Raw genomic sequence first — 12,469 nt, forward strand, 5'->3', positions numbered from 1 at the left:
ATTATGATGATCACATAATAATCTAGCTACTCAGAGTGTGTGTGTGTGTGTGTGTGTGTGTGTGTGTGTGTGTGTGTTTGAGGCCCGGTGCATGAATTCATGCATGGGTGGGGTCTGGCCAGCCTGACCAGAGGGAGGGGACATGGGCAGTTGGCCGGCCTGCCTGCTGGTCGAGGGGACAATTTGCATATTAGCCTTTTATTATATAGGATATACACTGAGTGGCCAGATTATTATGTGTTCAGAGATCATCATAATCTGGCCACTCAGTGTATATGCTCCATGTAGACACAGTCTCTGCCCTTTTCAGCTTTTTACCCTACCGCCCAAAGTCAAGTCATCTTCTGTCACCATATTCTAGTATTTGGCCCCCTTTACTCTTTACATCTTCTCCCCTTCCCCTTGAGTCTGCCTATGAGTTTCAGTTTGATGTCCCACATTTGAATGAAATCATATGGTTCTTAGCTTTTTCTGACTTATTTCATTAGCAAAATATTCTCAATGTCCATCATGTTGTCACAAATGGAAGTATTTCATCTTTTCTCATGGCTGGGTAGTATTCTACAGAAGAGAGGGACCACATCTTCGTTATCCAAACACCTAGTGAAGGACGCCTGGCCACTGAGCGTAATGCTGCAATGAACACAGGGGCGCATATATCAAGAGTATCTACCAAGTTATAAACAATTCCTTATAAATCCTGCATCTGAAACACAGGCCTTAAGTGCTATGGTGATAAAAATGCCATTGGCTTTACATCCATTCTTTCCAAAAAGAAAAACATAGTTATTGTTTTTTTTAATATCTTTTTATTGATTTCAGAAAAGGAGAGATTAAAAACATCAATGATGAGAATCACTGACCAACAGAGGCTGCCTCCTGCATACCCCGCCACTAGGGATGGAGCCCGCAACCCAGGCATGTGCCCTGACTGGGAACTGAACCATGACCTGGTTCACAGATCAATGCTCAACCACTGAGCCACACTGGCTGGGCCAGTTCTTTTACAAACTGTATTTTATATTGAAAGAAATTCCTTATTTTGTGGTTCCATTGTTGAGACATGAATACATGATGTACATACATCTTCTGAAGAAACAATCTGTACAAAATTTGAGTTTATGGGATAAATATCACACAAAAAATATATTAAATATTAAATTCTAACAAAGTACCTATTTTCAACAATCCACAAAACTTGAATCATCAAATAAGGCAATCCAAACTCAAAATATGAGCTCTGAAAAGACACTGTAGGAATATAAAGATTTGAGGATGATGGAAGGAAGGTAGTAAGTCAAAAGTTTACAAGTGAGGTCGAGGCTGGTTTGCCTCAATGGATAGAGCGTCGGCTTGGGGACTGAAGGGACCCAGGTTCGATTCCGGTCAAGGGTATGTACCTTGGCTGCGGGCATATCCCCAGTAGAGGGTGTGCAAGAGGCAGCTGATCGATGACTCTCTCTCATCGATGTTTCTAGCTCTCTATCCCTCTCTCTTCCTCTCTGTACAAAATCAATAAAATATATTTAAAAAAAAAAAAAAATTTACAAGTGAGGCAAGCCTGCCTAACAAGTGTGCTCACCTGTTTCTCCTCTGTCTGCAGCTCACATTGGAAAGCCACCCTTGGCTCCTTGTCAATCATTCCCTCCAGACCTTCCCAGGAGAGCAGAGCAGACTGGTCCAGGGCCTCCTTCAGGCCTACTCTACAGTAACCCATCTACAAACTAATGCTGCTATTAAAACTGGAGATCTTCTCTAATAAATGGTATAGTGATACCACTCCCAAAACCTTCTTTCCAGCTACATAACGTAGCTCCACCTGAGCCCAACTATTTCCAGATAGGAAGATGGCAGGAGTGCGTGCAGGAGCGAACAGGCCGGGCTCCCTCTTTCTACCCAGCAAGGTGTGTATTCCCAGACTTCCTCCCCAACAGCATGGCCAGATCTGGTCTGAAGACAAAAGGAAGCGAAGGCTGGGCTCCTGGAGCAACTCGAAGGCAGCGTGAGGCAGCAGTTCAAGGCCAACACCTCCAGGGGTGTTAGTAGGAAGGTAGGTGTGTTAGTAAGACGGTAGGAGTGTTAGTAAGAAGGTAGGTGTGTTAGTAAGAAGGTAGATGTGTTAGTAAGAAGGTAGGTGTGTTAGTAAGAAGGCAGGAGTGTTAGTAAAAGGTAGGTCTGTTAGTAAGAAGGCAGGAGTGCTAGTAAGAAGGTAGGAGTGTTAGTAAGAAGGTAGGTGTGTTAGTAAAAGGTAGGTCTGTTAGTAAGAAGGCAGGTGTGTTAGTAAGAAGGTAGGTGTGTTAGTAAAAGGTAGGTCTGTTAGTAAGAAGGCAGGTGTGTTAGTAAGAAGGTAGGAGTGTTAGTAAGAAGGTAGGAGTGTTAGTAAGAAGGTAGGAGTGTTAGTAAGAAGGTAGGTCTGTTAGTAAGAAGGAAGGTCTGTTAGTAAGAAGGCAGGTGTGTTAGTAAGAAGGTAAGAGTGTTAGTAAGAAGGTAGGTGTGTTAGTAAAAGGTAGGTCTGTTAGTAAGAAAGCAGGTGTGTTAGTAAGAAGGTAGGAGTGTTAGTAAGAAGGTAGGTCTGTTAGTAAGAAGGCAGGAGTGTTAGTAAGAAGGTAGGAGTGTTAGTAAGAAGGCAGGAGTGTTAGTAAGAAGGCAGGTGTGTTAGTAAGAAGACAGGTGTGTTAGTAAGAAGGTAGGAGTGTTAGTAAGAAGGCAGGTGTGTTAGTAAGAAGGTAGGAGTGTTAGTAAGAAGGTAGGAGTGTTAGTAAGAAGGAAGGAGTGTTAGTAAGAAGGCAGGTGTGTTAGTAAGAAGGTAGGGGTGTTAGTAAGAAGGTAGGTGTGTTAGTAAGAAGGCAGGAGTGTTAGTAAGAAGGTAGGAGTGTTAGTAAGAAGGCAGGTGTGTTAGTAAGAAGGTAGGAGTGTTAGTAAGAAGGTAGGAGTGTTAGTAAGAAGGAAGGAGTGTTAGTAAGAAGGCAGGTGTGTTAGTAAGAAGGAAGGAGTGTTAGTAAGAAGGTAGGTCTGTTAGTAAGAAGGTAGGTGTGTTAGTAAGAAGGCAGGAGTGTTAGTAAGAAGGCAGGTGTGTTAGTAAGAAGGTAGGTGTGTTGCCGGAGGAGCAGAATGGAGGGAGAGGAGATGGTGGTGCTAATGAGAATACTTAGAGCCAGTTGGGCAACTATCTTAGCTGAAGAATGGCCAGGGTGGATTTCTGCATGGGTAGATTTCTGCATGCAAAGAAACACAAAACAGCCCTCGCTGGCTTGGCTCAGAGGATAGAGTGTCAGCCTGCAGACTAAAGGGTCCCAGGTTCAATAAATTCCCCAGGGTTGCGGGCTGGATCCCCAGTAGGGGCCATGCAGAAGGCAGCCAATCAATGATTCCCTCTCATCATGGATGTTTCTCTCTTCTTTCCTATCTGAAATCAATACAAAATACATATTTTTAAAAACACACAAAACAAAAACCACAAAGTAAGTTAGAATGATTGTATTTGGCTTTCTACTTCCTTGTTTCTGCACGCTCAAATGGTATTTATTCAATTTTAGGCCGAGAGCTTCCCATCAAGGGGGCCTACGAACTTGTCAGAACACATACAACATGGCATCATCCTACTGTGCCATGCATGTTCACGAAGAAGAAACATGCTGCGAACGAAAAGCAGGCTTCCGACCTTACATGACAGTCTGTTTTGAAACGGGCTCTTGCTCAACTCGCCCGAATTTTGAAATTGGTTATAGTAACAGGAGCCTTTACAAAGAACCTAGCCTCCAGGCTAGGTACTTGGAGGCAAACAGACAAATAGGAAGAAAGCTTACCCCGAACACCACGTGCCTCTCAGGAGGAAGTACATGATTACCATTCCGTTTCCCCCCTCAAAGTTCGCTTTCAATGTCAGCGTAACAAGGTAAATATTTCTAAATAACCAGCTTTTGGACATCCTGTATTTCCTTGCGTCGCTCGTTAAAAGAACTGGGAGATTCCGCCCTCCGGGGACCCACAAGTGAAAATAACCTCCCCCTTAAGAGATCAACCGAAGGACCTGTATGCATGCATATAAGCAAAACCAATGGATGAAAAACTCGGGGGGGGGGGGGGGCCATGGAAAGATATGTACAAAGATATGTACACATATAATACCTTAATAAATAAATAAAGAAGAAGAAAATAATCTCCCGTTTAATATTAACACGCAGAGTAAGTAGGGAGCCCAACAACGGGGCTATGACCGGGTCCACAGCCCCGCGAGGAGGCCAGGCTCTGCCCGCTCCGGGCCTGCAGGTGCGGGCCGGGGTGGGTGGGTGGGTCTAGATTGCGGGGCATTTCGGAACGATCCACACCCACCTGATTCCCGAGTGGGTGGGTGGGTGGATGGGTGGGTGATGGAGGAGGAGGATGGCGAAGTAAGGAGCAGGCAGGCCTCGGGCTGCAGCTCCTCCAACCCGCCCCGCATCCATCCCCGCGTCCTGAGCTGAGAACTGGTGCCCCAGCCCGGACCCTGCTCCCCGGCCTGGCATCGCGCATCATCTCTCCAAGGCTCCCCCCTTCAAACCGCATTTCCCTGCAGAGCCACCCCAAGCCCGCAAGCCCGAGACCCCCTCCACCCCCACCCAGGTCAGGGAGGAGGGGGTCTCTGCCCTCCCGCCATTTCTCCAGGTCGCCGCGGCTCACAGCCAAGAGGAGGGAAGCTAAGCTCAAGGTGACACCGGGTTTTTGGAGAGGGGATCCCGAGTTTCTGGAGAGGGGATCCCGGGTTTTGGAGAGGGGATCGATCCCAGGTTCTGGGCCCGAACTCCTCCCTCCCGGGCCCGGCTCTCCCCGTCGTCGCCGGAGCCGGGTCGCCGCCTCACCTGGCAGCGGCACACGATGTCCGCGTCCTGGGCCAGCAGGTCCACCACCTTCCCTTTGCCTTCGTCGCCCCACTGCGCGCCGAGCACCACGGTGACCCGGTTCCCCCCGGGCCGCGCCCTGGGGAGGCCGCAGTCGCCGTTGGGCAGCGAGGATGCAGCCGGGTGGGTCTCGGCCAACGCCATGGCTCCGGCGACGAGAAGAGAGCCCCGGGGAGAGGCGGAGGGCGGCGGCGGGGAGGGCGCGGACGGAACTGCTGCTCTGCAGCCCGGAGCCACATGCAGAGGAAGCCGCGGCCAGCGGCGGCCCCGCCCCGGCCCCGCCTCCGCCCCCGCCGGGCCGCCCCCTCCGGCCACGCCCCACCCCGCGCCCCGCAGCCGCGGCCCGCTCAAGGGGGGACCATGACTGCCCCGCTCCGGCCGGCCCCGGCAGCAGCTCCGCCTGCAGGGAGGGGCCCTGATGGCCGCAACCGCCGCCGCCGCCTCTCGGAACCGAAGCCACGCCCCTTCCAGGGCCGGGCGCGCCATTCCCGCCCCCGCAAACCCGAGAACGGAAGCGGCAGGGGCGGGGCTTAGAGCGCGCGCCAGCCTCCACGCCCCGCCCACCCTCCCTGTCTCCAACGTTTCAAACTGGAGGGCACGCGGGTGCGTGCTCCAGCGTCGGACTACAACTCCCGGCATGCACCGCTCTGCGCTGAAGTGAAGTATTCTGGGAGCAGAGTGTCTGCCCCATGTAGGTTTCAGCTCCTGAAAACGTTCAATTTTATATATTTGTTTGCTTGTTTTTACTGTAATATTTTATTTTATTTTTTTACAGAGAGGAAGGGAGAGGAAAAGAGAGCTTAGAAACATCAATGAGAGAGAAACGTAGACCAGGTGCTTCCTGCACACCCCCCACTGGGGATGTGCTCGCAACCAATGTACATGCCCTTGACCGGAATCGAACCTGGGACCTTTTAGTCCGCAGACCAACACTCTATGCACTGAGCCAAACCAGTTAGGGCTGAAAACGTTCAATTTTAAATTATTTTTTAATTCGTGGTTTTGCATTTATGGCACGCCCGACCCCCTGAGTCTCTCACAATGCCTCATGCCAAAGCAACTGTGGCCTTGAACCATTGTCTGGCTTCTTCCCATAGGCGGCAGGCACTGAAGCGGCAGTGAGGAGGGGGAATTATTTTTTAATGACTTGTTTTTATTAAGGGAATAGATTGTGTGCAGAACAAAAAGGGCGAAACCTCATAATTCAAATGGAGTGGAATGGGAAAGTATAGGTTTCCAATTGGAAATTAAGGACTAGGGGTAAGAACAGAGATGGGAACAGGGATCAAATAGAGCCAACTCAAAAGTAAAGCAATAAGATAGAGCATGTTAGACCTGAAAATCTGGGGATCAAGTAGACTCCTAGCCCTTCTCATTTTACACTTTAGTAACAGGGAGGAGGAGTGTATCCCCGATGTCAGATAGGTAGTATATGCCAGATACTGTGATGCACTTAGCTCTCTTAATTCCCACAACCATACAAGGTAGGTCATACTATCTTACCCTTATTTTACAGGGTTTAAAAGTTAACTTGTTCTATTGAGGGCTTAATTGCTATCTAAGCAACCAGAGTCCACAGCCCAGACCTTTTGTGTCTATTCCACTCAGGTGTCCCTAGACTCCAGAGTATATCTCCTGCGGAGTATCTTCCACCTGCAACACAAATTAACTCTGATATAGAATTCTGATATAAAGTTGCTTATGCCCAGCAGGCGTTGCTCAGTGGTTGAGCATTGACCTATGAACCAGGAGATCAGGGTTTGATCCTGGTTAGGACACATGCCTGAGTTGCAGGCTCAACAATCCTCAGTGTGGGGCTTGCAAGAGGCAGCTAATCAATGATTCTTCCTCATTATTTATGCTTCTATCTCTCCCTCTCCCTCTCTGAAATCAATAAAAAGATATTTATAAATAAATAAATAAATAAATAAATAAATAAATAAATAAATGAAGTTGCTTTGGGGAAAAAGGTGTGCATAGAATCACATTAAATGTGGTGTCTCCCAAATAAAAAAAAGATTGTGTGTGCGTGTGTGTGTGTGTGTGTGTGTGTTCAAATCATACATATGCAATCATGTTCTCTAATGGTTCCCAGAGCATCTTTTATAATTTTTATTCAAAGATTCATTAAGTCACTAAACACTGAGAACCTGCAATAAATTAAGGTAGTGTTTCTAGGCCACAGTTGCTCTGGCATGAGGCCCTGATGACATAAGGAGGAATAAAGACACAATTGCAGCCCTTCAGGATGCAGATTATCTGGTCTACCAACAAGTAAACAGATGAATTACAGTATTGCGTGGGAAAATTTCGGTGTTCATCTTTTTTTTTTTACCACAAGATTACAAGCCCCTTTGTAAACCAGAACTCTCTGTTTTTTATTTATTTATTATTATTTTTTTTTTACCCAAGTGCACGAGACAGCGTTGGGCATACAGTAGGTGCTCAATAAGCACCTGTTACTGCTCATTTCTGTTCCATCTAAAAGTCATTTCTAGAGATTGTGCCTGCACCTGGTGTGCACGGCCAGGTGCGCGTTTGTTATTGCAGCACAGGCAAGGAAGATTGGGTCTAAAAGATGCACCAACTGGAAAGTTTTAATCTTCATTCACCCCGGGTTTTCTTAAGTGGTTTTGCTAGTCCATTCCAAAAAAAAAAAAAAAAAAAAAAAAAAAAAAAAAAAGCATGGCTCTGCCTTTCCTAAAACCTGGCTTAGATTTTATTTGTTCTTGTGGATGGCATGACCGATTCCTCCCATTTTTCTCCCCCTCTTCCTCTCTTCCTCTCCTCCTCCTCCTCCTCCCCTCCCTCCCACCTCTGCCCAGCCAGGTTTAGATTTTCCACCCAAGCACCCCCTGCAGGCGCCGGGCCGCTGACACGCATGCGCAGGCGCCCGCGCCGGGCCGCTAACGCGCATGCGCACGCATACGCGCACGCGCACTGGCGGTGGGTGAGTGGGTGGGCGGGACCCGCGAGGCGGGGCGGTTGCGCGGAGCCTCGGGGCGCCATGGCCGCTGGGGCATTGGCGGTGCTGCTGTCCTGTCTGAGCTGCTGCGGCTCGGCTCTGTGGAGGTAGAGGCGCCAATGGAGGACGGGGCTCCCGTGGCTCCCGGGCCTAGCAGGGCGTCCCCATCCCAGCGCCTCAGAGGCCCCGGCCACCCGCCCGCGCAGACCCCTGTCCGGGCCCCCAGCTCCCCGAGCCCCCCAGGACCGCCGCCCCGCCACCCCTTCAGGGCCTGGAGGCCCAAAATGAGGGGGCGCTGTGGGGACTTCTCGTCGCTGAGCCCTAGGAATCCTGAAACGGCTTTTGCCCGCGAGGAGAGGAGCAAAGGAGAAGCCAAACATGGTCGCCAGCTGGGGGAGGGGGGGGGGATGAGGGATGAGGGGGCGGACTTCACTAGGGTAACTAGGTCACTGGTGGTTGAACGAAGTGTATGAAAATATTCTAGGAAGGTTTCCATAGGGTATCCATGAGTTAAAATTTAGGGGGTTAACCAGGAAGAAAAAAAGCACACCCTGCGAATATTCTTTTTAAAAAATATATATTTTATTGATTTTTTACAGAGAGGAAAGGAGAGGGACAGAGAGCCAGAAACATTGATGAGAGAGAAACATCAATCAGCTGCCTCCTGCACACCCCTCTCCGGGGATGTGCCCGCAACCAAGGTGCCCTTGACCGGAATCGAACCTGGGACCCTTGAGTCTGCAGGCCGAGGCTCTATCCACTGAGCTACACCGGTTCCGGCCGAATATTATGTTTAATGGAGGTTTTGCTCCCACAGTTATTATTGCTCCCCAACGTTAAAAAGTGTTAAGAATACCAACAGTCAGCCAAACCATTACAGAGGTTTCAGATGGAAAGGACCCAGGTATCTCACTGGAAACGAGTGTGTGTGTGTGTCAAATAAAAGAGTCATGGGAAAGGTCAGAGAAGTCATGAGAAAGCAAAAAGGGGACATTTTAACAAGAGTGAAAGCCTTTTTTCTTCCCTATAAAACAGAAAAACCTCTCTCCTGGGGTGGGTAAAAAAGCTGTGGTTCATACACACGATGGATAATACTCAGCCTCAAAAAATGGAATCTTACCATTTACAACAGCATGGATGGACCTAGAGCAAGCATGTCCAACTCAAAGGCTGTAAGGCAGGCCAGATAAACAAGGTGTAAGTGTATGCGGACCACAAAAAAACCAAAAGCTCCCATTTTCATGAAAGGTTTATCAGCATGACAGAGACATGCTGAATACAAAGGGTTGAAATAAATGAGTTATAAAATAATAGAACATTTTAATAAAAATTAATATTTTTTTCTTGAACATTAACAGACACGGGATAACTGCACAAATTAATAAGCGTAAAGCTTATAAAGATGTGGCCATCGGCTGCTAAAATATTCGCTGCTGGTATTAGTGGAGAGAAATGGTATGTCAGTGCCTAAGGCGTGTAAGGGAAATGAATGCAGCATGATTATAATAATCAGTCATTAGCAAACATTGTAGTTCGTCATTAATAATGATGTATAATAGGACATTGTAAAAATTAAGTTACAAAATTTTTATTAAAACGTTTCTTACATACCATTATATTGGCTGGGCCAAAAAAATATTCATTGTGGTCCGCAGGTCGTGAGTTTGACATATTTGACCTAAAGGGTACTATGCAAAGTGAAATAAGTCAGGCAGAGAAAGACAAATACCATACGATTTTTTTTTTTAATATCTTATTGATTTTTACAGAGAAGAAGGGAGAGAGACAGAGAGCTAGAAACGTCGATGAGAGAGAAACATCGACCAGCTGCCTTTTGCACACCCCTTACTGGGGATGTGCCCACAACCAATGTACATGGCCCTGACGGGAATCGAACCCAGGACCTTTCAGTCCGCAGACTGACGTTCTACCACTGAGCCAAACCGGTTTCGGCCCATATGATTTTTTAAAAATGTATGTTTATTTATTTCAGAGAGGGAAGGAGAGGGAAAGATAGAAACATCAATGGTGAGAGAGAATCATTGATCAGCTGCCTCCTGCATGCCCCCAGCTGGGGATGGAGCCCACAACTTGGGCATGTGCACTTGACTGGAATGAAATCCAGGACCCTTCAGTCTGCAGACCAGTGCTCTACCCACTGAACCAAACTGGCTAGGCCAAATACCATATGATTTCACATACATGTAGAATCTAAAAAATAAATGAACAAAATTGAAACAGACTTATACAGAGAGCAGACTGGTGGTTACCAGAGGGGAGAGAGGCTGGGGTCTGGGGGAAAGGGGTGAAGGAATGATTAAGACGTACAGAATGGCAGTTACAAAGTAGTCATGGGAATGGAAAGTACAGGACAGGGAATAGAGTCCATCGTATTGTGATGACGATGTGTGGTCCCGAGTGGGCACTGGAAATATCGGGGGGAGCACTTTGCTAAGTATAGGATTGTGTAACCGCTGTGCTGTACAGCTGAATACAAAACAATATTAAAATACTGAACTGTAAATTTTTTTTTTTAAATAATGCTTTAAGAGGGCCACTGGCCACCTGTGACTTTTGAGAAGGTGAAATATGGCTAGTCCAAATTAAGATCTTTTGTAAGTGTAATACATATTCACTTTATTTCAAAGACTGTACAAAAAAATGTAAACTATCCCATTAAAAATTGTCATATTGATCACATGTTGAATATATTATTAAAATCAATTTTACTTGCCCTAGCCAGTTTGGCTCAGTGGATAGAGAGTCGGGATACAAACTGAAGGGTTCCAGGTTCAATTCCAGTCAAGGGCACGTGCCTCGGTTTGCAGGCTCCTCCTAAGCCCAGGCCTTGGTTGGGGTGTGTGCAGGAGGCAACCCACCGATCTGTTTCTCTCACATCGATATTTCCCTCTGTCATTCCCTTTCTCTTCCACTCTCTATGAAAAAAAATCAATGGAAAATTTTGTCTTTCCCTCTCTCTTCCACTCTCTCTGATAAATCAATGAAAAAATATCCTCAGGGGATGATAAAAAAAATTTTCACATTAAAAAAAATAAAATTAACATTAAAAAAACAAAGTCACTTGTCTCTTCTTGCTTTTTTAATGTGGCCACTAGAAAATGTTAAATTATATAAGTGGCTTGCATTATATTTATGTTGGATAGATTTAGATATTGTAGATTCAAGGACCCTGAATAATAGAAATTAAAATGAACAAGGACTCACAGAAATTTGCTCTTTAATTCAGTGTTTCAAACGAATATTGTTTTATGGGTTTTTAATCTTTATTCACTTTTTTTTAAAAGCTCAGTTTTTTTTTTGTTTTGTTTTTTTTTAATATATTTTATTGATTTTTCTACAGAGAGGAAGGGAGAGAGATAGAGAGTTAGAAACATCAATGAGAGAGTCATTGATCAGCTGCCTCTTGCACACCCCCTACTGGGGATATGCCCGCAACCAAGGTACATGCCCTTGACCGGAATCGAACCCGGGGCCCTTCAGTCCCCAAGCTGACGCTCTATCCACTGAGCCAAACCGGTCCCAGCTAAAAGCTCAGTTTATAAATGAAGGAAATACAGCCAGTATTCTTAATAGTTTTCATCCTAAAACATAAACAGCCCTACCTGGTTTGGCTTAGTGGCTAGAGCATCAGCCTGTGAACGGAAGAGTCTCAGGTCCCATTCCAGTCACGGGCAGGTGCCTGGGTTGCAGGCTGGATCCCCAGTAGGGGACAAGCAGGAGACAGCTGATCAATGATTCTCATCATTATATTTCTATCTCTCCCTCTCTGAAATCAATAAAAATATCATATATATATATATATATATATATATATATATATATATATATATATATATAAAAGCCTAATATGCAAAGTGTCCCCGAATTCCACCAACAGGGAGTTTGATCACTTGCTATGACATGTGCTTACGAGGGTACAGTGTGGAATGAAGGGAGGCCCCCGCAGCAGCTGGCAGCCTTTAGGGACCCTACCCGTGTACGAATTTTGTGCACTGGGCTTCTAGTATTAAAAAGTATTTACAGACAATCCCTGACATATGATGGTTCCACTTAATGATTTTTTGACTTTATGTTGGTGTGAAAGCCATATGCATTATAAACTACATGAGATTTTTCAACACTTACTTGTAAAATAGGCTTCATGTTAAATAATTTTGTCCGATTATAGGCTAATGTCAATGTGCTGAGCATGTTTAAGGCAGACCAAGCTGAGCTATGATGTTTGGTAGGCTAGGTATATTAAATGCATTTTTGAATTATAATATTTTTAATTTACAATGGGTTTATTGTAATGTAAAGCCACTGTAAGTCAAGGGGCACCTGTACTTCTCATTCTAGTGTCTTCAGATTCTGAGCTAACCCTAACATCTTGAGTGGTGAGTAGAGTTCATGGGTAATCCTTAGTTTTAGCCCTGACTGTGCTCTCCAGGAAGATGCCTGGGCAGAAATGTAAAGCTCTTGGCAGCCCAGGCATGCTCTGACCATGCATAGAATCCCTCTTCTTTGGAGGAGAAATTAATTTTCATATTCTTATTTGACCTTTTCCTCCACAGATATCATGCTGCCAGCCCAAACTACCGCATTTTTAGTACCAGAACTACTGTAA

The 12,469-nt window shown here is 46.1% G+C and overlaps 2 protein-coding genes across 3 annotated transcripts in view; one reads left to right on the top strand and one right to left on the bottom strand.

The window, feature by feature from the left end:
• Positions 1 to 5,114, bottom strand: part of ADSS2 (adenylosuccinate synthase 2) — a 39,066-nt gene extending 33,952 nt beyond the window's left edge. Inside the window, exon 1 of one of the 2 annotated variants that reach the window (XM_036453486.2) lies at positions 4,839 to 5,114. In XM_036453486.2, coding sequence (XP_036309379.1) covers positions 4,839 to 5,021 — 183 coding nt within the window. In that variant the 5' untranslated portion in view covers positions 5,022 to 5,114. The remainder of the gene's footprint in view (positions 1 to 4,838) is intronic. The other variant, XM_045587133.1, reaches the window with a different exon arrangement.
• Positions 5,115 to 7,845: 2,731 nt separating this feature from the next.
• The window catches only part of CATSPERE (catsper channel auxiliary subunit epsilon), a 76,934-nt gene continuing 72,310 nt past the window's right edge, over positions 7,846 to 12,469 (top strand). Inside the window, exons 1-2 of the mRNA XM_036453626.2 lie at positions 7,846 to 7,949; positions 12,417 to 12,465. Of these exons, the coding sequence (XP_036309519.1) occupies positions 7,885 to 7,949; positions 12,417 to 12,465 (114 nt within the window). The 5' untranslated portion in view covers positions 7,846 to 7,884. The remainder of the gene's footprint in view (positions 7,950 to 12,416; positions 12,466 to 12,469) is intronic.

The sequence above is a fragment of the Pipistrellus kuhlii genome, unplaced genomic scaffold, assembly GCF_014108245.1.
Source record: "Pipistrellus kuhlii isolate mPipKuh1 unplaced genomic scaffold, mPipKuh1.p scaffold_m20_p_25, whole genome shotgun sequence".
NCBI lineage: Eukaryota > Metazoa > Chordata > Mammalia > Chiroptera > Vespertilionidae > Pipistrellus > Pipistrellus kuhlii.